General features: G+C 43.1%; 1 protein-coding gene across 12 annotated transcripts in view; it reads left to right on the top strand.

The window, feature by feature from the left end:
- LOC133968148 (rho GTPase-activating protein 12-like) overlaps positions 1-25,455 on the top strand; it is a 38,309-nt gene that overhangs the window by 7,412 nt on the left and 5,442 nt on the right. The window contains exons 1-9 of one of the 12 annotated variants that reach the window (XM_062404016.1): positions 19,338-19,487; positions 20,632-20,898; positions 22,362-22,568; positions 22,797-22,877; positions 23,113-23,301; positions 23,412-23,480; positions 24,484-24,558; positions 25,146-25,207; positions 25,337-25,418. In XM_062404016.1, the coding sequence (XP_062260000.1) occupies positions 19,398-19,487; positions 20,632-20,898; positions 22,362-22,568; positions 22,797-22,877; positions 23,113-23,301; positions 23,412-23,480; positions 24,484-24,558; positions 25,146-25,207; positions 25,337-25,418 (1,122 nt within the window). In that variant the 5' untranslated portion in view covers positions 19,338-19,397. Of the gene's footprint in view, positions 1-19,337; positions 19,488-20,631; positions 20,899-22,361; positions 22,569-22,796; positions 22,878-23,112; positions 23,302-23,411; positions 23,481-24,483; positions 24,559-25,145; positions 25,208-25,336; positions 25,419-25,455 lie in introns of those variants that run through there. The other 11 variants (XM_062404005.1, XM_062404006.1, XM_062404008.1 and 8 more) reach the window with 11 other exon arrangements.

The raw sequence follows: 25,455 nt of genomic DNA on the forward strand, positions 1-25,455 counted from the left end.
ATCTATAAAATACTTATCTATATCTAGTGATACTTACATTTTCCTTTTTTGGTCTTTTTCTTTGCACGCGTGGCAAAGTTCGCAGGGCAGCTGCTCTGTTATTTGTCTTTGCTCTCACTAACACTAAATCACACAATGACGTAGCCGTGACTCAGTGTGATGTGTTTGTTGAAGGTCATCTGAAAGGAACACATCCACTTTTACATTCGGCACTGAAGAACCATTCAGTCCACTGCTTCTTTGGCCGCTCTATATGCCGTGTCAATGGCAGGAGAAGGGTCAGAGCAGTCAAGCTTGTTTTTGGTTGTGTGTACAAAGAGTCCAGCTTTGTCTGCAAGAACACTCTTTGTGTGATTTTTATTTTTTTTCCTACCGTGAGTCATTTGATCCACAAGTTTATTTATCCCAACAAATAGAAAATCTCTGGTCACCAATCTCGTTCTGCCTCCGTCGGATTTCCCAGTTAATGACAGAGGCACACAGGACATGGGTCACTGGTGTCACTGGTGTTGATATCAGGACACCTGGTTAACAGTTTAGTCACCGTTTTATCACAGTGTCATTTAAGTGTCACCTCTATAGGACGACAAGTACAGTGCTGATGATTTATGCTGCGTTTGTTTAATCATTAATGGTCTAAGGCACCATCTGAAATCTAAATATTAAACAAAGCCTCTGCTCCAAATGTAAAAGTTTGAAATCTGAAGTCATTTCTGAATCTTTGGAGTTTCTCTTAAAACACACAATTCATAAGTTTCATAATGCTGTTAATTTTGTATTGTTATCCCTCTGGCATACATTGCTATGGATGTAGTGATCATTTCGTTAGTGGAGAGAACTCTAATGAGAAGAATATAGAAATATTACGACTTCATGCATCTGTGATCGCACCAGATTCTCTGCTCCTTCAGATATTGTGGGAGCCGGGGGGGGGGGGAAATGCCGTCTCCTGACTTCATTTCCTTTGAGTTGTGTTTCAATGAGTCATGTTGCAGCCCTGAAGACGCCTGAGTGTGTTAATGCTCTGTGGTGCCCTGATGTGATGGGCTGTTCCTCGCCTCCACCTCATCCAGTGTATTTCAGGAAGAACGAGTAAACACTCTGCTTTTTCCCTCAATTGATTCCTGGTTGTTTGGTCAGCTGGATCCGTCGTCCTGCCGAGGTCACGTGATCCGGACGGTGGGCGTTGGTGATGTGAAACTGTCCTAGTTTCCGTCGGCTGGTTGTTTGTTTTCACTCGGTCCTGGCAACGTGCGCCCGCTGATAACACCACAGCTGAGTCGGGACTTCCTGAAACATGACGACTCTCTGCTTCTGCTCCATCCTCTGGTCTCACTTTTTCTCTTCTCGTGTGTCACCTCAACCTCTTTCCTCAAGTGAACAGAGCGACCATTAAAACAGGAGCAGCCTCATTGCTGGAAGTAGAGCAGTGTGTTAATGTCTGCAGCTTCCAGGGCTTTGCTCCTTCTGATAAGTTCACGATCATCATGCCGTGATGAGTGTGTCTGTAAAGCTGCACAGCTCCTACCAGGCTCCTGTCTCCTGCTCTGGACCTGAGACTAAGGGCCCACTTCATCACCACTTGTGAGACTGGTCACTTCCAGTAGCCGGCACTGTCGGGATGTACGATATCTAATGAATTGGCATATGACAATGTCTAAAGTCAACCAATGGGATGGACAGGGAGTTTATATAGTAAACGAATGCATATAATTAAACAACAAACGCCTGTGAGATTCCTCTGTGTTGTGTCGGCAATGGAATGGAATGCAATGCAGGGAATGTTTTGCTGAGTAATGTAACACGTTTCTCAGCTGCATTACGTAAAGGATATCCAGCTCCCCCTCTTTTCCAGTTTGGATTGTTCAGTCTCCTTAACGGTGTTTTCTTGATGCTTGTGTAGACGTTGTGATGATTGTAGACATTGGCCATAGATGTAGACATTGTCCATTAGCCCAACAGTAGTTCAGTCTCCTCTGGGCTTCACTCATTGGAACTTTTAGATTGTGTGGTTGTGGTTACATCAACCATTCCTCGTCAGACATTTGTCTCTACTTCATTTGACGATGGAATCTTTCAATGAGCATGAATGTTCTACGGTGAACTTTGGACACACGACTTATGACACCATTCAGTAACAGCTTGTTAAAGCGGTTCTGGCCTTTGAGGAACTAGAGAGTTCAATATGGAGAATGATGTCATAGCTCATTAAACTGTGGTTCACACACAGTCCAGTTTTATCTGGAAACTTACTCAACAAACGAGGCGTTAAAGGCAGAAGAAGTCGATTGTTCAAATATATCTTTGGATTAAACTGCATGAACTTAGTCCTGTTGGTGACGGAGCTAATGAGCTGGTTCAGAGAGCTGTTTCCCCTCCTCTGCAATTCTTTTTAAAGAAATGAAGTTAAAACCTGAGAACAAGAATCCAAAGGAAGGAGAATGTTCTGTGATCAAAGTTCTGCTGTTAATTCCAGCTGCTTCTTTTCAAAGTTAAGAGCTTTTTCTGTGAAGTGGCTTTGAGTGTGGAGCTTGAGTCTTTGCTGCTAGTTCACTTTAGGTCAAGGTTTTAAAAGAAGCTGAATTTGAGCAACATGCAACAGTCAGTCTGTTAAAACAATCACACATGATCAAGGTAAACAACGCTTTTTGATTCTGGTCTGATATGGAATCCAGTTTCAGCTCCAAATCTGAAAAACAACTTCTTAGTAATTTAATTGCTAATTCTTTTAATATATATATATTGGCTGATATATGTATATTATGTTTTGCTACCTATAATCCATATGTCAGCATTGGCCCGTATACAAATCTGTATCGATCAGGCTCTAGTTCAGATGAGACGCGCTGCAGCATAATCATAAAATGAAAGGGAGGGCACGTTTGAAACAAGCCGTCTCAACATTTGTACCGAGGGTCTTTTCTAGACCATGAACCATCGATCCCTCGTGAGAAGATGTTGAAGTCGCCCCCCGAGATGTCGCCTGCTACTTTGAGAACGTCTTAAAGCCCCGGGCCACGGTGGGTTGGACACTGAATCCACTGAAGCAGATGTTTCCCTCCAGCCACTGAATATAATGGTTGTCAAGGTCTCAGTGTCTTTTAATTTGTTGCTTCACTGCACGGCCTCCTCCACTCGGCTCTTCATCTTCTCTCTTCCTTCAGGATCTTCACAGGGCGTGCTATTTGGAAGAACAGAATATTAGTTCTGGAATTTTTGTATTCCCTTTCAACCTCATAGGATTCACTCAGCCCATCCTGACAAACTCAGAGCTGTGCCCTTGTTTTATAAAATTATAAAAATATAAAGAGCAACAGCAAAAGCTCTCTGATAAATGTAAATCTCTACAAGGGACTTTAAAGAGATGACTGAGTCGGCTGACCTAGTCATTTATATTAAGTCCCTTCTCTGATTGGATGTCCCCAGATGCATGTTAACACTACAGGTCTGAACAGGGCGAGTCACAGGAGTCACCTCCCTCTCTGTACCCTCAACACGTTCCATCGTCACAGTCAGTCACACCAGCCCGACCCCCCCCCCCCCCCCCCCCCCCCCCGCCTCCCATCGCTCTTTATGACAGCTGTAATCAGCTAAAACCCTTTGAGGAATCTCCCCAGGATTCCTCATCGCTCTGATTTCTTAGTGTGACAGGAAGTGTGAACCTGTGGGTTTTTTACAACATCTCAGTTTACCGTACATGAAGTGATTGAACAGAGCCATGCATGCTAATGTACCACATGAAGTAAGGAACTCACTAATCCAGTCGTTCACACACCAGTGCAGACTCAGCATGTTCTGTTCTGTTCTTCAGACCCAGTCACGTAAATGTGTTCATACACACAGAGTCTGAAGGCTCTGTGAAAGGGAGCTCTTCTAGTTTTGCTGTAGTTTTCCATAGATACCAGTCACCCATAAGCTTCCTGCTTCTACTGAGAAGCATGAGAGAGATGGGAGGCTGAGCTCAGGGCTACTCTAATGTTGACAGAAGGGGAGTGTTTGTCACACTGAAATTAAATAAGCAATTAACACACTTTTCCAGACTTTTTATCCTTCCAGTAATTGCTAAAAGAGTTTTTGATACAACCACAGTTCTGGGTTTGTGTGTTTTGTTTCTCATCTTATCTCACTGCGTCATGTTTCCTGCCAGATTGTGAGTGGATTACAAACGATGACCTTCTGCCACAAACCCACTTCTGACATCTGGGTCACTAGATGACTGCGATCAACACAATGAAACAATTCAGTTTTTGTTTAGCATGGCAGCTAAAAATAATTTGCCTCTATGTGAGTCTGGAGTATTTTATTTCTTAATTATTTTGTTAAAACAATGCTAGATCAGGTTTCTCAAAGCACAAGGGGACTTTCGTAATGCACTTTCCTTTCAGATGAATAAATGTGAACATTTGCTGTTTTTGAGAACCTGGTATATTCACATTTTGTGGTTAAATACTTATTTAATACTTTTTTGTTTAAATACACTTCTTGAAAATGCATTAGCTCCAATTAATGGAGACGAAATCTTTGCTGCACATTTTGTTTTGTGGATTCAGATGTATTTTTGGATTTAAGCCTCAGATGGACTTCCCAGATGTCTCATTTTCAGGAAAATCACCTTCAGCAAACAGCAGTTCATTGAGTTCAAGTCTCAGGGCAGCACTGCAGTCTGTGGTGGTGTCCGCCCGTGTGCTCATCACCGGTGCTATGAAGCACTCTCAAGGGCCTGTGGTACTGTTCTGTACTGTTATCAACCTGGGACACACACAGAGCTTCAGGCCCTCTGGCAGATGACCCACTCCTTTGCGGTGTGTTTAGCTGTTGTGTAACAGAGACCAGGGGTAAAGCCGAGTTTGACACCCTCACTTTGTGTCTCTGTCTTTCTTTATCTGTCTCTTTTCTTTTTGTCCTCTTCCTTCATCTCAAATCCACCTGCTCCTCCTCCAGCTCTGATGCAGCTCTGGTTCCTGTTTTAGCTCTGCAGTTTTAACTCCAATTTAAAATATGATGAATATCTTTGATTTAAGAAAGACGAGCTTCCTTATGTTCAGATTGCACAACTTTCAAAGACAACGTGCACTTCCCACTACACGACTTGTTGTCTTGTGATAGGGAGTCTTATCCAACTTGAAGTGACTCTGAGCTCTGATTGGAAGCCTCAGTGGATTTATCTGCCAGCCGATGAACTGATCCAGCTTGGGTGCAGATTTCCCAGCTCCCTAACAGAACTGAGTGTGTGTGTGAGTGAGTGTGTGTGTGTGTTTACACATTGGAACGACTATAGAGAAATTGCTGAGTGTGTCTGCAGTGGTCCGTAGATGACTGGATTAACAAGTTACTTATCTGACGTGCTACGGATGCACATTGATATGCGTGGCTGTGTTCAATCACCTCATGTACAGCGAGGTGAGACAGTAACTAAGTGAGACAACACCACTTGTATTGCTGAGTGGAAAATCCTGTTTAAAAGTTTAGTGTGATCTCAGCATTACATGGAAATGTCACAATATGTACTTTTATACTGCAACATCAGTACAACTCTGAACTTCGGGAATCAACAACCTCTGTGATCACTGTGCTTACGTCATCACATTGCTGCAAAAATATGGTAAAGCCATTATTGCCTAAATCTTTGCAGCGTATTGCAATAACTTGGAAAATTTGAAAAACAATTTTAGTATACTCCAACAAAGCCAGTTTTTTGAATTTGGCTTGGTTCCCATGATGACCAGTGCATGATCCACTACATAAGGTCATTATGGGTCTGATTTTGATCTAGTATAAGAGATTAGTGCATCTCTAGTATCATCACATGTCTCTGAACTACAGCTGTCAAATTAATAAAAACCCAGAGGTGTTGTTTACCAGTCATGTGATGATCCAGAGCTACTGGGAGTTGTGTCAAAAATCACAAGTAAGATGTGGAGATTTGCTTCTTTCAGTTTTCAATTTCAGAAATCCACTTTATTAGGTAAGATCAGAAGAAGATCATAATGTTTATTGCTCTTCCTGGAGTGACAAAAGATAGGTTTTGAAGGTTTTGAAAAAAAACAAAACAAACAGAACTGCCAGCATATTAAAAATATCCTTGATGTTGCTTATGGGGGATAATCCAGTGTAAATCGTTACTGTGTGGCTGTACGACTTCTTTGATTAGAGACAAAGAAGAGTAGTGTGTGTGTGGGGGGGCAGGGGGCACACTGGTCCTCACTTCATGGAGCTTTTCTTAATCCCTCTGGGAGCTTCAATTGGATATGTGGTGTGTGTGGTTGTGTTGTGTGTGTGTGTGTGGTTGTGTGTGTAGGAGTACACACATGTTGGTTATTATGTCGGCAAGGGCTTCCTGTGCTATGTGATGTAAATAGTGGCATTATGGGAGAGCCGGTCAAGCTGTATGTTTTGTTGCAGCTCGGGGAGAGCGAGCATCACAGAACTCTGTGTTCTCTCTCTCTCTCGCCCTCTGTTTATGTAAGAACGTGGGTGTGAGTATATCAGCCACTGTGTGTGTTTGTGTGCGTCCAGGGCTTCTGAGTCACATTATCTGGTTTGCCACAGTGACATGTCAGTCAGGGAGAGAGTTTGTGAATAGGCAGAGGCTCCCCTGCATCGTCGGCTGCTGCCCGTCTGACTTCTTCCTCTGCAGCGGCAACTCAGCGACGGGACAGTATGTTCCCAGACGACAACCAGACGGTAAGGACGCTTCTTTATCACAAAAAACATCAACTCCAGACGCCTCAGGAGTCGATGTGTTCATGCAACTTCATGTGCATTTTTTGCAGAGTCAGCAAAACCCTCGGTTTGATGTATTCTGGTGTATTAAAGTAACGGCACTGCAGCGACTGATGCCAGTGAATAATCGAGCAAAATCCATTTCATAGCAAAGCTTTGCAGGTTGCAGGAACCTCTTCTCCACACAGATGCTCACAGGGCAGAGGGCTTTGCTGCATTTAGTGTTTGTTTCAATCTAAGAGCATTATGTTTAAATGAAGCGCTGAAGCGTGTTGATATTTTGATCCCAGTCATGCAAGCAGAGTTTTGAGCTCTGAAGTTATCTACAGAAGCTTTCGCTCAAACAGGCTCTCAGAGCTTATGTGTCTATTCTTTCTCATCTCTGTGTTTCTGTCTATGTCCCTCTCCCTCCCTCCCTCCCTCCCCCCCTCTCTATCACACTCACTCACACACACAGTAGCTGATTTTGCAGCTTTTGTCCACAAGCTCAGGGCAGATGTGTGTTTCTCATCCATTCGTTCAGCCCGAGCGCTCAAAGTGATCCATAACATCGATCGCTGAATCACCGCGCACATTTTCACAGTATCCTTGAAATCAGGTGGAGGAGACAGGAGGCTCAGCCGGGTGTCCTGAGATGTTTGAAGTGATGATGCCATGCGACGGGGCGGCTAAGAGGATGCGCTAAGCACCGGCCGCGCTTCATTACATAAGCGCCAGCTACATAACATTTGTTTGGACAGCTGGCTGGTGAGAGGAGCTCAGGGCAGCAGAGAATGATGGGAGACAGGACGGAGAGAGAGTGGAGTGGTAGACGGGACAGAATGCTCTATATTAATATATAGATTTGTTTGTATTTTTAAAATGTCCTTTGTCCCTACCAGTGTTTTGAGGTAAGATTTTTTGCAGTGACATTATTCATAGCAAAGTTGATAAAATCCTTTTCCCTATTGTCCCTTTTTTCTACCTTGGTACATCTCATTTCCACATGAGCATCTAAAGAGACATCACTTACAGGTTATGGTTCTTAAAACCTGAGAAAATGACTCTTTGTGTTTGCAGCTGCTCAGATGCTCCTCTTTGTAAAGTGAGATCAGCTCTTTCCAAACCAGCATGTATATCTAAGCAGCCACTAAATGACAGAGAACCGTTTCCACCATATAATCTCTCGGTCCAGTGTAAATAAAGGTTTGCTTGTGGCCCAGCCCATGTGTTCTCATGCCTGTCTCCCTGATGACAGTGTGCTCTGTCATTTCTAACTTTTCAGTAGAAAGAACCGTCTTTGTTTGCACTTTGCTCTCAGTGAAGCTGAGAGTCAGAGATTATTAACTGGGCAACAAGGGAAGACTTTCATCTTCTTACTCTTCTTAGGTTTAGAGCAGTTGTGATCTGATTCATGGGACTTTCATCATTTGAGGAAATGTATTTAATCTGCGAACAGGAAATTACACCTATTGATGATTTCATATTTGTGTAAAATGACTGATCACTGTCAAGCTGTTTCAGTCGTGGCGACACTTGTTTTAATGGAAATGTGATCTCTTGGTTTTTACTATGTGTGCCACCACGTTTCTGGCTCTGACACATATCACACCCAAGCTTAATTTTGTCTTTGAATGTCTGATTGCTTGGATTTTTTTCAAAATGAGAAAGTGACGTCGGCTGGTTTTAGTCGACGTCTTCAATTGCAAAGATCTACTTTCTTCACGGAGCTTACAGTGGGTTTCTTATTCACGTCACAAGTCCAAGGTTTGATATCAGTGGGTCTCTGCATCTCCTGTATGGTTCCAGCCTGGTTGGCACAGTGAAGTTGCAATCACACAGGGCAGGGGTCATGGGATAGAGAACACAGTGTGGGAATGGTAGTAATATTAACTGGTGGAGGATCAATGACAGGATGATCCATGCTTAAGTTGAGCTCTAGGCCGGTGCAATGCAGACGGAAGCTCCTGTTTCATCAGAAATAAACTTTTATGTTTAAATCCCGTCATCAGATCTCATGGACACAGTCGAGCTCCAAGGGCTCAGTACAACCCTTAACTACTGTCATGGTAAAGGTTGAAGTTAGATATCAACACCTCATGTTCTCATTCAGCAGCTGAGGATTTAGATATGTGGCGTCGATATGAACATGTAATTATGAAATAATGAGTATTGCATCGTATCGACCACAAGAGGAACGGGTTTAGAACCGATTTGACTAATTGTGCGTGACAAGTTCAAACAGTCTTCTGAATGACTGAACCGACAAACTAAATGTCTTTCTATTTACTTAGTCATGAATCACATAATTTAAGACATGTTAAGGCCATGTATTTGCTGAAACGTCACCTCCTCACATGGTGGTGTTAGATGTCAGTGTGGCGCAACAGATGCACATTTCTACCTTTTAACCACATACCTGCATGTTCAAACCCAGCTCTACAGGTTTGGTGCTTATTTGTCAGACTGTGAAGCAATAAGTGTTAAAACGCACTGTGTCTGCAACACAGTGATTTAAATATTCTTTAGTAGAACAAAGAAAACGGAGTGAAGGGATGGACCTGCAGACAGAGTCCTGCTGGGGAACTGGCAGCACACTATCAGCTCTCCTTGGTTTAATGTCAGCTCCTCTCTTGCAGGATAAAAGCTCCTTAACTTCCTGTGTGGACTGTGCCCCTGGGATAATTCCACTTCAGATGGGATTATTAGATTATTTCAGGAGACTTGCCTGCCTCTTCTTCTTCTTCTTCCTCCTCTTCCTCTCGCTCAGATATAACACTTCACATCATCTGCAGAGCGTTTTGCTATTGTCTTCATCTGTTAAAATGCACTCAAATCCCACAAAGAAGACTCGGCAAGCCCCCCTTTGTCTTGTTGAACTGGTTCGACCTGAGCAGGTTTCTGTGCCGTGTTGAGATTTGTTGTGATGTCTGAGACATGATGCACGCTTCAGTTCATTTGCATTCTAGACCAGAAATACAGGTTCTGGCCCAGTGAATGGCTGGTATTCTGAACAGGCAAAAACTAGCATTTTACCCCCTCAAGGACGGCTTGATTTTCGTGCAAAATACAAAGTTAAGTCACACAATGCTTGTTGTTATCTTTCAGTTGCACAAAGCCTTCTCTGTGACGGGACCTCTGCTGTGTTTCGGTAATTTGTTATATTAAAATGCGAGCCGGATCTGAGCCTCGTCCTTGCTGCTCTGCTTCAAGGAGCGAAGGCATCAGTTTAGGTGTTGAGACTAAATCTAAGCAATATGCAAACGTCTGCAGCTCCGGAGCCGTTTGTCTTTTTTATCAACTTTGGTCGAGGAGATAAAATGTGCTCAGGCAGAGAGAAGCTGTGAAAGAACATCACCCTTCCTGACTCAGCCCTGCAGTTGAAGGACACAGACAGAACAGACAGAACAGCTCTTTATTTGTGTGTTTCCCAGAGAGTAATGGAATTAGACAAGTGTTAAAAAGAGCAACAATCCACAAGCATCTACGAGGTCATCATCAAGGTCAGAGCCCAACAGAGTTACTAAAGAAGAACATCACCTCAAAGTTATGAATATATTTATTTACTCATACAAATTGCCTCTATCACATACTGCTTATATTGTATTTGAAAGCTTGCAGCCTTGTCGAGACCATTTAAATAACCCTAAAGCTATATTATCAACCTGACTTTTCCAAACATCTTCTATTGATACTTGGACATGGAGATGAAGTGCTGGAGTTGAATAATACTCATTAAACTGTTTAAAAGAAAGTATTTGCATTGCACTAGTGGTTTCCCTGTCACTAGTTTCCTTTGCACTCAATTTCTCAGTATTTGAGCTCAAGAAGTCATTTTAAAGGAGAAGTCCTGACATGCTACAGACAAACCGAGGGATCAGAGGGATCCTTCATCCGGCCTCTGTCTTCCTCATACCTGCTCCTTACTCCCCTCCTCCTCCTGTTCTGTTGAGACATGCATCTGTCAGGAGACAAGGACACGTGTCCTGTTCTCTGTAGCTGCAGGAGCCACAAAAAATGAGAGTATTCCTCCTTTTTTATTTCTCTCCCACGACGCCACATTCTTTAAGGTTTGCAGAGACGAGTCGAAACAGGATTTCGCTGGGAGCAAAATACCATGGAATATTTAAATTATATTGAGTATGTTTGCTAGCTTTCTCATGCTCCTTATTTACTTTATCAACTATAGGATACCAGCACAGAATGAAGTATAATTGCACTGAAGGTGGCTGACAAGGGGGTAGGATTCTCAACCCCCCCCCCCCCCCCTTTGAGCAACATGTCCTCAATAAGCTGAGGTTTAATAATAAACTTCACACATGAGCCCCTCTACTGTGAAACCTTACATCATGCCTGCTGTAAGTGTAACAGACATAGAAACTCATTTTCTCCCTCAGCAATAAACCTGGAACATCTTCAAGTTATCTTGGGGTATTAATTTGACTAATTTCAGTTCCTTTATTTCCAGTTCGATGCATTTCTTGCCGTGAGAACTGAAGAAGTTTAGCACAGCTCAGCCTCTCACGCAGCAGCCAATCAAACAGTGTTTAGTCAAACAAGCGAAGGGAAGACACTAGCCAATCAAAATCCTGTTAATGAGAAAGAGGAGACAGAGGTCGCTGGTGAACCTGGTGAGTGTTCATCTAATTATGAATATAATTTTTCCATGTTCTTCTTTAAGCACTGTATTAATAGCTAGCATGGTACGTCATGTCCACTGTCAAGCACAAAGGAAAAAACAGGACACTGCGACAAGTGAGCTGGCTGATGTGATTTCCTATCCCAGACTAATTTAGCTCTCTGCACTGTCCTGTGCTTCAACTTGAAATGATCAGTGAGGCTCCGGCTGCAAAAGAGGCAACCTAACCTCCCTGGACTGAAAGAGAGAGAGACTCCAATCTGCCTCGATGCAACAGAACAGAGCAATAAAACGAATGCATGCAATGTCGTGGGAGTTTTCATCATGCACAGGTTAAATCGGGTTGAGGGGATTGTGCAGGAGACTATTTCTGACTCAGCATCAAATTTGAAAGAGGTGTTGTATCTTTGCCCCGATTGGCTCTCGCCGGCACATTCTTTCCTCCTCACTCAGCCCGTTACCTTGAACTGTGGTTGACCCTGTGAACAGACTGTCGATGGAGGAGTTGGGCTCATTGTCAAGCTGAATTAAACTGCGCCCTTCTAATTGCTCTGTCATTTCGTCGCTGCATGATGCCGCTCAGCTTCCCTGTGTCGCAGTTATCGCTCTGTTCACTGGCGGCTTTGCTGTGTTTTGGGTCTTTGCTCCTGAAGGCAAACAGAGCTCTGTGGGTGTTTTCCATTTCGTTCTAGACAATTGGATATGATCCGGGGTTGACTTCTGATGTCATACACATACGTCAAACATCAAATAACAGTTATTTGCTTCATTTGTTAATTTACTGATTATTCTCCCATTTGAAAAATATCAGAAAATTTGAAATTTTCAAACCTGTATGGATTTTTCAGTATATGAAATTAGAAAAGCTATAAAACACCTTATTGTAAAAGCTGGAACCATCGAAATTTAATACAAGTTTGCTTTGTAAATAAAACAGATTATCAACTTTATATTTTGTCATAACCACCAGATTAGAAAATCTGTACTTCTGTGAAATACAAGAGATTTAGCTGCAGCTGTGAAGGAACTTGAAGTTAACCAGCGTTGGGAGGAACTGTTGATGCCATGTTCAAAATGACCTCATAATATTGTGTTATACTATCATGATCCTTTGACGCCATCACAAGCTGGCGAAAGACGTCATCATGTGCAGTGAGCAGCTTTAAGTGCTTGTAGCCTCTATAAAAAACCTCAGTTGACCTGAAATACAACTTGGTCCATGAGTAAGAATGTCCCATATAAAAGTCCAGTCAGTAACCCAGTTACCCCAATCAGGCCAGGGCTGCACTGACCTCCAAAATACTGTGCGTCTCTCATTTTCCACTGAAAAAGTTAGATCAAGTTGATCAAGTTAATGGGGAAAGTCAATTACACCCAAATGAAGACTAAGTTGCTTTTATCTGCTTTTAAAGGTTTTTCAGCTGTTGTCTGATTGCAAATTATTTTTCATATGTTCGATTCGATTGCCTTTAGAAGAACACGTCTTTTTCAGAATGTACCCAATCAACAAACCGTTTTTGTCTAAGTCAATTTATATTTGTTTACTCTCTGAAGAACATCTAATCCAATATGCCATCAGGGCGGGTGCTCTTGAAACGTAATTCTCTCCCTATTATGTAATATATTCTTCATACTTGGAGAAAACCCATTATTTCTGTGTAATTCCATGATCTGTGGTGTGAGTGAAAAGGCCACTCGTAACACGTCTCAGTCGTGACTCACTGTTTTCCAGCGCCTACTCATTTATGAGGTCCACTGTCTATGGCTCCAGTTCATGACGGCTAGTGTTTCTAGTTACAAGCTGTTTCTGGGCATTGAACACACTCAACCTCTACATTTCATCCATTCCCTGTTTGACCATTTCCTCTGATAATATACATTTAAGGAAAGAACTTTAGTATTAACAACAAACAAGTCCTCATATTCTGTATTTGCAGAACCTACTGTCCCTCAACTCAGCCTCTGCTAGAAGCCCGGCAGGCGTTTGACTTCTCCCCTACACGTTTGACCTCACAGCCATTATTAATGCAGAGGGGAAAAGAATGTGTCTTTTCATGAGTCCAGAAGTGGAAAGAAACCGTTGTGAGCGATGACCTGAAGCTGAGAGGCTGATGCTGGTCGTGGTGTTTGTGTTTGTGTTGCTAAGGGTTGTCCTGACGCACATGTTCTTGATATCAGTCCAGGAGGAATTTACAGATTCTCATCTGTAGATTCACAAACAAGCTAAAGGTACCAGGAGGTCGGCCGCTGCATTCATAGGTAATGAGACATGCCTTTGGAAACAAAAATAAAGGTTATTGACATCTGGGAGAGTTATACTTTACAGAAAGGACCTGGAATATATTCCAAAATAAAACGTCACTGAAGCTTTTTCCTGCTGATTGTTGTCCTTCACTTGCTTCTGTACTTTTTATTGTTTTATTAATTTTAACATTGGTTTTAGGATTCACTATTTATATTATTCACCATTCTTTTGAAGGACTTGGATTTTATTTGTTTTATATATTTTCTTGTCTGTGTTTCGGTGAGCTCACCAAGAAGATAGAGCAAAATATTGGATCTGGAATATTTACAGAATTATTATTTTTATAACGACGACCAGATTACAGACCCATAAAATGAAGCGTTACACTAACATGTTGTTATTTGATCCCAGTTGACGTTGTTATTTTGGTATTAGGTTATGGTTGAAAAACTGAGACGAGGATCTACAAAGAGGGCTGAAGATGTTTCCTGACACTTTGTTCCAGCCAGTGTTCTCACTCGCGGCCCTGTGGTATTTTTGGACGAATATAGTCTACTTAGATAATTACTGCACCCAGCTGAGTCTCCCTTTATCTCTGTCGCACACACTGGGCCGAGCTTAGCACCGTGGCCGTGTGTGTGTGTCCTTGTTTCTCTTGGTTAATGAGCACGAAGCCTCATTTATGTCCATGAATGAACATCAGACACATGCCGACTGATGGCCTGAGAGGAACTCTGTCTGTGTGTGAAGGAATAATACTCTGTCCTGTTCCTCCCCCACTGGACTTGGTCTTAACTCATTCACAGGACCCAGCTGGGTCAAGCTGCTCAACAGAGAAGCTGTGTCTGTTGTAATGTGATCCGACCGAATGAGACACTGTAAAGGTCTGAACTCCTCAGAGGGCATTTCTTTTTTCTCATTTGCGAATTAAGTTTATTTCTTAAAAAATAAAAGTAGATTTGATCAAATTTATCTTTGGAACTTATCAGTGTGTTGCTTAGAATTGTCACTTATGTTTACAGTTGTGAAAATTTGCAAAGTTGGTCATAACTGTTAAATTTGAGTGACATTTCAGCCCAATAATCTTGAAAGCCATCATGTGTAGGAACCTTAAATAAACGACTTGACACCCCCCTAAAGAGGTCGCCCCCTGGTGGCTTGCTGCAGCGCTGGTCATAAACCCTGCCTCCTCCATGTTAGCATATCGGACATAGGCCAAACTTAACGCCACTGATGTTTGTTCAAGCGTTCTTGTTCCTTATCAGTTAGTTTTAATCATTTCAATCGATTGAAACATCTTGATTGACAGCTGGGACTAGCTTGTGATTGGTCAGGCCGGTGTATCAGCCGGACCTGGATAGATGTAGATCAGGTGTCGTAAATCCTAAAGTAAATTGTTTACTCTAAGTTTCTCCTTTCATAGCACACTCTCTTTAAAAAGTGTGGTGCAGCTCAGTATAAACAGATTTATCTACCTGCAGGAGGATTTAGACTCTGACATGAACAGAGTCTCCATATCTGGGCTTCATATCTACATCCTGCTCAGCTGTGTTGGATCAACGGAGCTGGATTAAGATAACAGGCGTTGTGATGTAAACATCCATCACTGGTGGTTTAGATTGTTATGATGTGGTCAGCGGGTCACAACTACAGGGCAGCAGGAAAGCTCCTGTCCACCGGGCTCTGCTGTGGTGAAAGTAAAAAGTGTGTCTTCTGTTGTTTAACTTTGATTTTAAAGATTTAAGCTAGCAACAGGGTTTATATCACGGTGTTCGTGCGGTAAACAACTTATTTTAATCCTCCAAGTCGGAGGAAAAGTTACACAGCATCGTCATATGAGTCACATCCAATTTGCCTCATGTGTCCTGAGCTGTGATCACACCTGTCCCCTTGCAACGCAATTACATAATCAACTAAACACACACACACACACACACACACGTAACAGCTATCCTTACCAGACCTCTCCAGCCCCCAGCCACACACTGTGCTGGAAGAATTAGCGTCACTAGCTGTGACCAGTCAGGTAGATGGGATTAGGGGATAAATCATTCGGTCAAGGCTGTGGCTGCCTCATTGCTCAGATAGTGTGTTTCCCACATCACTGATTTTATATCTAAGGCTGATTCGACTCTGAGATAATTATACAGAGCAATTTTTGAATTTATAAAAAAAAAAGCCGTGTGTCACTATGAACAAAGCCTCAAACCCAGAGAGTGAAAATATGTCATTCAACGACACTGACTAATTCTCCTCACGGAATTCTCTGGTTAGAAATGTCTGTCGGGTGACTGGAAGTCAACAGTCCTGTGAAATGAGATGTTCCATCGTTCAGTAAGGTCGACTGTGGTTCCGCGCATAGCGTTCCGGTCTGTGGGGAATGACGCTTGCCCCCTGCGGTGAAGGCAGAGCAGCATCCAGACAGCATCTGTTCCAGACTCACAAGCATATGGTCCTTCACTCTGCAATCCAAAAACCACACACACAAACATCTGGGAAAGTTCATTTGCACCCACATTTGTGTGTGTTTATTTTTGCACACTTAGTCACGCAATTCAGTCGTCTGTGCACAATCCCCACAGAGAGTCATACACTGTAGGAAATGTGACATTCAGCCCCAAGTGAGCCTCATTCATTTGAATAATTTCTAATGCAAGGGCTCTGGCAAAGCTTAAAACATGGTTTAAACCCTATAAATTAATAAATACATTAATAAATAATCTATTATAAGTTGAAGTGTAATATATGTTTCAGAAGCTTAGTTGATGCTCAGTCTCCTTATTTAAATATGGGTGTGTGTCCTGTGGTGGTCAGTGCAGCCTGAAAGCTTCCTGACTTCATGAGGTCACTCGGAGCACAGACTCACCTCAGGCCTTTCATTGTGTTACCGCTGCGTGGCATTGTCCGCGCTTTTCTCCTGTTGAATGTAATTGCACAGAAGTTGCGTAATTGCTTTGGGTGGTGCCGCTATTTAAAGAGCTTTTGTGTTGACTTGCAGCCGGTTTGTCTGTAGCTGTTTTTCCTTTGCCCCTGTTATTCATCTCAGTCAGATTTACTGAGATGACCTTAGACCGGACAGAAAGACCCACCACGCTGTAACGTATATGTTTTATCAGCCTGAAGCTTTTCCGGGTCAGACTTCACTCATGTCTGTGTTTTGTCGTGTTCGGTTCCTTGCTATTTCTCAGTAAATACAGCAAACACAGATTTCCAGGTTTCTTTCCCCCTCCCCCTTGTGTACCCAGTCATCACTCAGAATACTTGAGGTATAGATATGTTTGAAAAGGTGAGAATGACAAAAGAAAAACAGATGAATGGAAGGAAGGAAGCAGCAGGTTCATTTGAAACTACCAGCTTCCTGTTAGTCACCTTGTTTCCTCTCACGTCTGCAGTGTGTTCTAGTCTCTGATGTAATCACAGCCTCCTGTCTGTCACGCCTCATGGCTGGTTTCACTAGTCGTCCCACATCCTGTGCACCAACTACTGATTACTTTCCGATTGACAGATTTACATATGATCAACACATGCATATGAACATATAATCAATTATCTATTCATCTGTAAAATATTAAATACCTTTTTTTACCAGTTTACTAGATGCAAAGTAACAAATACAAGTGATTCTGTGTTGTGTTGTTTTTTCTGAGTCATCAAATCAAGATCAATTTCTGCCTCAGTCAGCGACACTGGGGTTTAGGCCAAAGAGGAAAACATTGAGAAACATTTCCTAAGCATGTTATGCAATACAGCTTCCAGCCGTGTGTGTGTGTGTGTGTGTGTGTGTGTGTGTGTGTGTGTGTGTGTGTGTGTGTGTGTGTGTGTGTGTGTGTGTGTGTGTGTGTGTGTGTGTGTGTGTGTGTGTGTGTGTGTGTGTGTGTGTGTGTGTGTGTGTGTGTGTGTGTGTGTGTGTGTGTGTGTGTGTGTGTGTGTGTGTGTGTGTGTGTGTGTGTGTGTGTGTGTGTGTGTGTGTGTGTGTGTGTGTGTGTGTGTGTGTGTGTGAGAGTGAGTGAGTGAGTGAACGAACAGCACTTTGTCCCAGTGAAACTAAATGACCTATTAAACAAGGAAGTAGAGAAGTAGCTGATTTATCTGTGTGTGTGTTTGAGCGCATTTGTGTGCACGTGTGACTTTGCACACGTGTGTGAGCACATCAGTCCGAGCTGTTCTTAAAGGGTTGGCATCAAGCTGCTCCTGTGTGTTTATACCGTGCGTGAGTGTTTTGTGTTTGCACGGCCCAGCTCTCTGTGGTATGCGGCAGAGCAGGTTCCTCTGTGTCAGAGAGGAAAGAGGAGGAGAGAGGAGGTGAACGTGTGGAGCTCCTCCTCCTCCTCTAGCTTAATCGCTCCTCTTCAAACTTCACTAACTTTGTTGTCAAGCTGCCATCTAAAGGGCCATGCTGCCTGCTCCATCCCTCAGCCATGGAGGGTTTGACACTGTCCACATGGAGCTCTGCCTCCACGTAGAGTCATGTCTGTCTTGCATTGATTAGTTTGGATGATTTATTAATGACACAGATCAAACGAGGAAGGTTAAATCCTATTGATTGACTGTGAAATAAGCACATTGGCTGTTGTTGTGTTTTCAATGCTGCTTGGACAAGTTGAATCCTATGACCCATCATAACCCCTGAAACATACTAAAATTTGAAACCACAACATAAACCTGATCTGTGAAGGAGCCAGCGAACGTTACCTGGAAGTTTGTGTTTTGAATCTCACACCAGCCTCGTCTAAATATAACTGGATGATGCCAAAGCACCTGCAGACATTTCCGTCTAATATTAGCTCTGCTGTGTTCCCTGGGTCCTTTTCCCTTTTCTCTTTTCTCTCCGTCTCTGTTTCTTTTCAGTTTCTAATGTGGTTTATCTGCAGCTGAAGAGCACCGGGCCGGTTGATTATTATTCCAGTGCAGAGCTGCAGAGCTGCAGGCAGCAGATAAAAGCATGCAGGTCTTGGACAGGAATTGGCAGCGTCATTCTCTGTCCCTTCATATTCTCTGTCCATAAACCCTCTGGACTGAAATAGGAAACAAAAAATATGATGAGTTGCAACCAGAAATCTCGATTGTCAGCTCAAAGCTTTCTTTTAATGATGTCACCATCCGTATTTCAAATGAACAGACTTTCTGAAACTCCAACACACTGTGACACTTGTCGACCTGGTCCAACCTTTCCTTGAAGAACAGTGCACTATCCAAGAGAGCAGCCTCCTCAGGAGAAGAGGTCAACCTCTGTCCCAGTGTGGGTCACTGGTTTCTGAGCTCCGTATTGATCAGGGTGTTCACACCAGATGTCCAACACCAGCTGCTCGGGAACATGCCGCTGCTGTAATGGAGTTACAAGATGTCCTGTGCATTTTTAATGAGATCGCTATGCAGTGCAGCTTTTACTTACTTAATTAGAGCCAGTATTTAATCGAATGTATATTCCTTCTGTCTGTGGAAGTGTTTTTATACATTTTTTTAAGTTTGCTCTACATGACGCTGAAGCAGAATATAACTGTACATCCACCAAACAATAACATATCAATTAAGTTGACATTTTAGGGTATCAGATTTATTTGTTTTTTTGCTGGAAATTGAATAAAAAGCTTCTCACCATGTATTTGAATTAACAGCATGACAGACATGAGGGGAAAATCTAGTTTTGAGGGATTACAGCTTTTCAACCGTCGATTGACGAGGACTTCCTCTTTGACACATCCATGCACTAAATCACATGTACAGGAAGAGCACGGTGCAGTGTCTCCGGGGCTGAGCGCTGCGTGCGTAGACCGAGCTCAACTCAAACTCACACTATATGAAACCGGGACAATGGCAAGGATCCGTTTGAGGAGAAGTTTCTTGAGAGCAAGCTTGATAGATGAAGAGGACGATATGTTTATGAGCTGCTCACTGCAAGAGGTAATGTTTTATACGTTTGTTATTGTTGAGCACCAGTTAAGTTTTAAGCTGTGTCTTGTTTTGCGCATTAGCATGATATGAAAACTGTTTATTTTACAGAATATAAAATGAAGAACAGATTTATATCGGCATCTGCCCAAAAAAACCCTTATCAATCATCCTACAAGTATACTACACATTTATATCAGTGTATATAATGTGTGTTTGGTAATCCGGTCATGCTGTGGATGTGTATTGAACAACATGCGCCTGATTATTCAGTTTTCCTCTGCACCTCCAGCTGTTTGCGGAGCTCCTGTATATTTCATCCCTATTGATCCCTTTGCAATAAAAACCTCACCGAGCCAATGTTTAGAGCCCTGTGGGTGCTGGCTTTATTCATGACTGTGTCTGCGCTGTGGCTCCACGGACAGGCAGCGTCTTTGTAACACCGGCATGAAATACTCATGAGAGGTCGTCCATTGACTGAATCAGACGCTGGTCAAGGTTCTGAGGAGAGTCTCTCCATCCCTCTGCTTTTCAGTTGTTTTCGATGGGACCGATTTTTCACAATTCTCTCTCCTGGTGTGGTAAAGATGAGTCGGCACAGACCCTCCTCTCAGTGTTCAGGATGCACCTTGACAGACACTTTTACTTCCTTATTTTTAACTGACACGGGTCCCTGCCACTCTGCGTTACGCAACAGCAGCACTGACTTCCCGCCTGCGCTGATCCTTTAGGTTCCCTGCTCCTCCATGGTCAACACTGGTTATGTCAGCTTCATCGACATAAAGTTTTGTTGACATTTCAGTCGTTTCCTCTATGTTCCACTGCCGCTAACCCGCCTGGCACACACTCTGCACACACTCTGTCGTTTACTACAGTTTCACCTCAGTGGAGACACCGAGTGAACGGTGTTGGGGTGTTTGATTGAAGCCCTGCGGTGCTTAAAGTTATTTTGGATGAATGTGTCCATCGACTTGCAGCTGTAGGTTAACACTTTGAAATCTGTAAATTTCTTGCGTCACGCTTTCCAGGAACTTTTCCCTGATTTCATGTATACATTTATATTATAACAGACTTAAATCCACTCTCAGATGACTCACAGATCCACCTCTCTCTCTCCCTCTCTCTTTCTTTTTATACGTCATTCTCCCTCCATCAGACGGTGTCTTCAGGCCAAGGCCGCTCCGAGTCGCCTGTCTACACTAACCTCCAGGAGCTGAAGATCACCCAGACCAGCCTGCCCCCTCTGCCCACGGGCTCCCCCATCCACTCTCTGGGCAACTGGGAGACCCACAAGGACCAGAATGGCCGACACTTCTACTACCACCGCGGCACCAAGGAGACGACCTGGAAACCTCCACGAGCCAGGGAAGCCGGCAGCGGGAACTCCGGAGGAGACAACCACAGCGCAGGAGAGAGCTCCGAGGTACATTCACTGCAGAGAGGGTTCACCAGAACACACACATAGACACATGACTCTATACCTGTTTTTATGAAGAGCTTCCAGTGACATTGCCATTTGGAAAAATCTCACTGAGAAAATTTTGATCCTGATTTAAGTTGCCTCGCGAAAAAACAAACCTCCAGCTGTAATCCATCCAGCTCACACTGTTTGTAAATACTAACAGTAGAGGAAGTAAGAGCGCGAGTTATTCCACACATGTGGTCAGTTGCTGCAGAAACCAGATGAAACCCAAAGTTGAGTGACACACACACACACACACACACACACACACACACACACACACACACTCACCGACTCACAAAAACACTTGGTCATCGGACACATCTATAAAGAGACTGTAAAAACCTCAAGATTAGTTTTTGGTGGACGTACGTGACTTTTTGAATATACAGCGGGGAAGTGGTGTCACAAGTGGTCACATGAGAAGAGCTTATGATCAAACTTGTTGGGACTGATATTCATATCATGTCTCATAAGGGCCAGAATGATTCGTCTTTGATCATAAAACTTATAAATAATCAGAAGATACAGTTGAATCTCCGTCATCTCTGAGTTTATTAGAGATACCACTGTTTCAGGCATGACATCAAATTCAACATATGAATAATAGATAAACAACCATCAACACCTGAGCAAATTACACCTCAGGAATCAATAAAAAGCAAAAAGTGTTAAAATGCACAAAACCAGTCAGACTCGGCTGAAATGACCTGACTTCGCAAAACCATAGTCACCATGAGCTTAAACTGGTTTTCACAAGTATAGAATTACAAGAATTCCCACCCTCATGTGTTCACATATCCTCTGTGACAATGACTCAGATATTAAATAGATGACAAACACACAATCAAAGCCAGGATTCGGTTTGTGTTGTGTGTTTCTCATGATTAAGAGCTGCACATGTAGACATCAGCAAAATTGTTTTCCGCTGGCGGTGACAGATTGTGATGGGAATTTTGATTTGTCAGACAAAATATATTTTAGAGAAAAAGATTTAAAGTTTTATGTCTGATATCCAGATTTATAATCAGAAAATTTGTTGTGGGAGAAAAACACATAAAGACTTTTGTCATTTGAAAATTGCACAAGTCAATATAAACAGTGAGAACGGTTCTGACTCTGTGAATGACACAATCACAGACACTGAGACTTCCCAGCCTGAATCCTGTGGGAATTATGTTTGATTCATTAAATGGATGCACCACACTGCCACCTACAGGTGAAAGGCAGTCACTCTCACACTGCAGCCTCCACAATGAAGCATGAGCGTCGGTGATTTCTACTCCTTGATGGGTTTTCTGGTTTTCTGTCATTTTCTGTGTGCTTGGCAAATTTGTTTTTCCTCCTCTATAACTTCATGGTGAAAGACGCCCTCTCTCTTTTTTCTCTCCCTCTCTCTCTCTCTCTTTTTACATCAATGTCAGACGACTCCTCTGTCGCTCTCGCCGTCTTTCCTTCCGTTCCTCTCGCTCTCCATCGGTCGACTTCAGCCTCTGTCGTCGGAGGACACCTGCTTCAGCTCCTACTCTAGCCAATCAGACAGTCAGTACGGCTCGCCGCCGCGTGGTTGGTCGGAGGAGATGGACGAGTACGGCCACCGGCTGTACGTGAGCGACCACACAAACGAGAAGGTACCGGCTGCACGGGGCTGATCCTCTGTACTGTGGTGGCTTCTGGCGGTGCATGGGGGGGTGATGGATCTAGTGTTTGCTTATAACAGTGTTGTAACAGCATGACAGATGAAATTCAAAACAGCTCCACAAACTGCTTGTAACACCTCATGTTCGCCAGTAGGTTTGTTATCCATTGAGATGTCAGAATGAGTCTGGGCTCTCTCTTGTCTGTCCGTGTGTCACCAGTGGTTAAAACACGTTGATGAGCAGGGTCGACCTTATTACTACAGTGCAGACGGCTCCAGGTCAGAGTGGCAGCTGCCAAAGGTAAAACTCTATTACAAAGGGAATCAACACTAAAGAAAATAAACATTTCTGTTAGTGGCTGATTTCCACTTTGTGATAGTGATTCATTAGATGAATTTCCCGTTATCACATCGTAGAGATTTCAGACACAATAAGGCACAAACTGATGATACATATCTTTTTTAATACAATTTCCTTTGCCGAAGTTAATGGTCTTGTTCACTGACGGCGTGCGATTCTAATTCCCTCCCTCCAGTACAACCTCTCTCCTCCTCAGCCGTCAGGAGATGCTCCTAAAAGTCGCAGCCTGGACAGGAGGAACATGGAGCCCATCGTCCTGACCAAGTGGAGACACAGCGCCTACGTCCAGGAGCCCAACGACAAGGTGGGACACCCAGATCTGCAGAGCACAGACCTGCCAGTGGCGCCTCACGATTCCTATAGTGTATGAACCTAAAACATTTTCTTTTTACAGTTCAGCTGTTTTCTGTTGTGTTCATTGCGAAGGTGTTTGTTAAGGTCAACAGTTTCAGTTGTAGACTTGTTGCGTTGCAGCGGCTGTTAAAAACCAGACGTTTCCGGGCAGTCTCCGCCCGTCTTCACCTTCACCCGTACAAACCCAAAGTCAGTAGTCTGTCCCACCGACCAATCAGTGCCCTGTGCTTTAATCCCAGCAGCCAATCAGCTTGCATGAAGATAATCAGGATAATCAGAAAAACAGAAAAAGAAATAATTACTCTGCCAATTTTCCCTTTTTAAACAATTTTTTCTTGCATGATTCCCCGAGTTGATCGAGCCTGTTCATTTAAATAACTCTGCTTAGAAATTGGACCTTCAATCACAAACCTGGTTAATTCAATCTTGTTGAGCGATAACAGCAGCCTTCAAGCAAGTGATGAAATATTGTGAAATAAAAACAGAGTTTCTGCAAGGTCTTAAAAAGTCTAAAATTAACCAATCTCATTTTTGGGCTTTTACCTGAATACATTTAGATGATTTAAAAAATGTTAATGTTCCTTTAATGCTACTTTTAACTTGCTTTTAACTTTAAAATTAGTTTTTTAGAGAAATGTTTTGTTTGCATAGTTTAAAAAGTTCTTTCTCAACGATACAGATATTAGCATCATGTAAGAAAACTACAAACAAATTCCTTCATATCTGTCGTACTTAGAACAGATCTTCAGTCATTATGTTCAAAGTAAGGTCTTGAAAAGTCAAAATTACAAATTACAAGGGCAGACAGCCGACAGACTGACAAAGCCACATGTGAAGCAGATGTGATGCATAGTTCCAGTTGTTATTACACATTATAATAAAGATCTGTTACATATTAAATCCTGAATAGAAACTTACTGAAACCTGCAGAAACCCTGAAATATAATAGTTTGTCAGCGCCTGAGATTTCTGACAAACCCTGTTGCTGTATCCACATCTAATTAATAACCTGTGTGCGCCTCCTGGACATCTCACAGGTACTTGACACACTTGGCAGCTTCGTAATCTCACCGTTAATTGCAATCACACTGTTTGAGCTCTCTGTGTGTCTTCTTAACCTCCCGTCATTTTCTCATTAACACTTATTAGCCCATGTGACAGTTTTGTGTTTTCCTTCCTGTCTCCTCACCAGGACGCTCCTCTGGGGCCCGCGCCCCCCTCTCCTGATTCTGACTCCTGCCCTTCGTCTCCCAAGTCCCCCAGCTCTGTTAGTACTCACCCCTAACCTCGCTTCCTCGCTTCCTCGCTTCCTCGCCCACCAGGCTCTGTCCTGCGGGGGGGTTTCATGTCGTCCCTGATTGGAGGCAGCGACACATTGTTTTTGCGGCTTGCTGCAGGTTTTCCACACTGGTCTGGATGATGTGGAAATGGTTAGAGCAAAGTCGAGTGTGACGGCAGAAACCCAGAGAGGAAATCTGAACTGTCTGTGTAGAAACACTGATTTTTGGTTAGATTGCGTTTTGCTTGCGTTTGTTGAAATCACACAGGGGCTTTATGATTTCAAGAGACAATGAAATAAGTGTTCAGGTTCCTGATTGGCTTTATCATCCGTGTGTCCCTAGAATCTGCTTCTTAATCCTAAAAGGCATAAGATCGCTGGCTGAATGCAGCTTGACGCAGACAGGTTTCTTCTCTTCTTCTCTCTTGTCCCTGTTCACTCCCATCGTGTTCAGTCACTTGCTTTTCCTGTGGGCGCAGTCAGCTGGGATCGCTCTGGTGCTGGGGTGTTTTGCGGTGGTGGTGTTTTTCCACTGGTGTGACACCTGCTTATCTAATGTTTGCTCTTCTCTGCAGCCGTCTGAAAAGTGTGGCGTCCTGAATGTGACCAAGATCACAGAGTTTGGCAAGAAAGTACGGTGAGCAGCTCCGCCTCCTTGAATAAACTCCAATCTTATTCAAATGAACACTCTATTTGCTTGAAGCTCATTTTGATTTTGACATAATTACTTCCTGCACTCAAAAACGTTGGTGATCTTTCTCTGCAGGAAGAGCTGGACGTCCTCCTGGACGGTGCTGCAAGGACACACGCTGCTGTTCGCCAAAGAGAAAGGAGGTGGAAGCAGTTGGGTGAGCGACAGAAACACTTTCTCTTTTCAGGAAAACA

The sequence above is a fragment of the Platichthys flesus genome, chromosome 14, assembly GCF_949316205.1.
Source record: "Platichthys flesus chromosome 14, fPlaFle2.1, whole genome shotgun sequence".
NCBI classification, from domain to species: Eukaryota; Metazoa; Chordata; class Actinopteri; order Pleuronectiformes; family Pleuronectidae; genus Platichthys; species Platichthys flesus.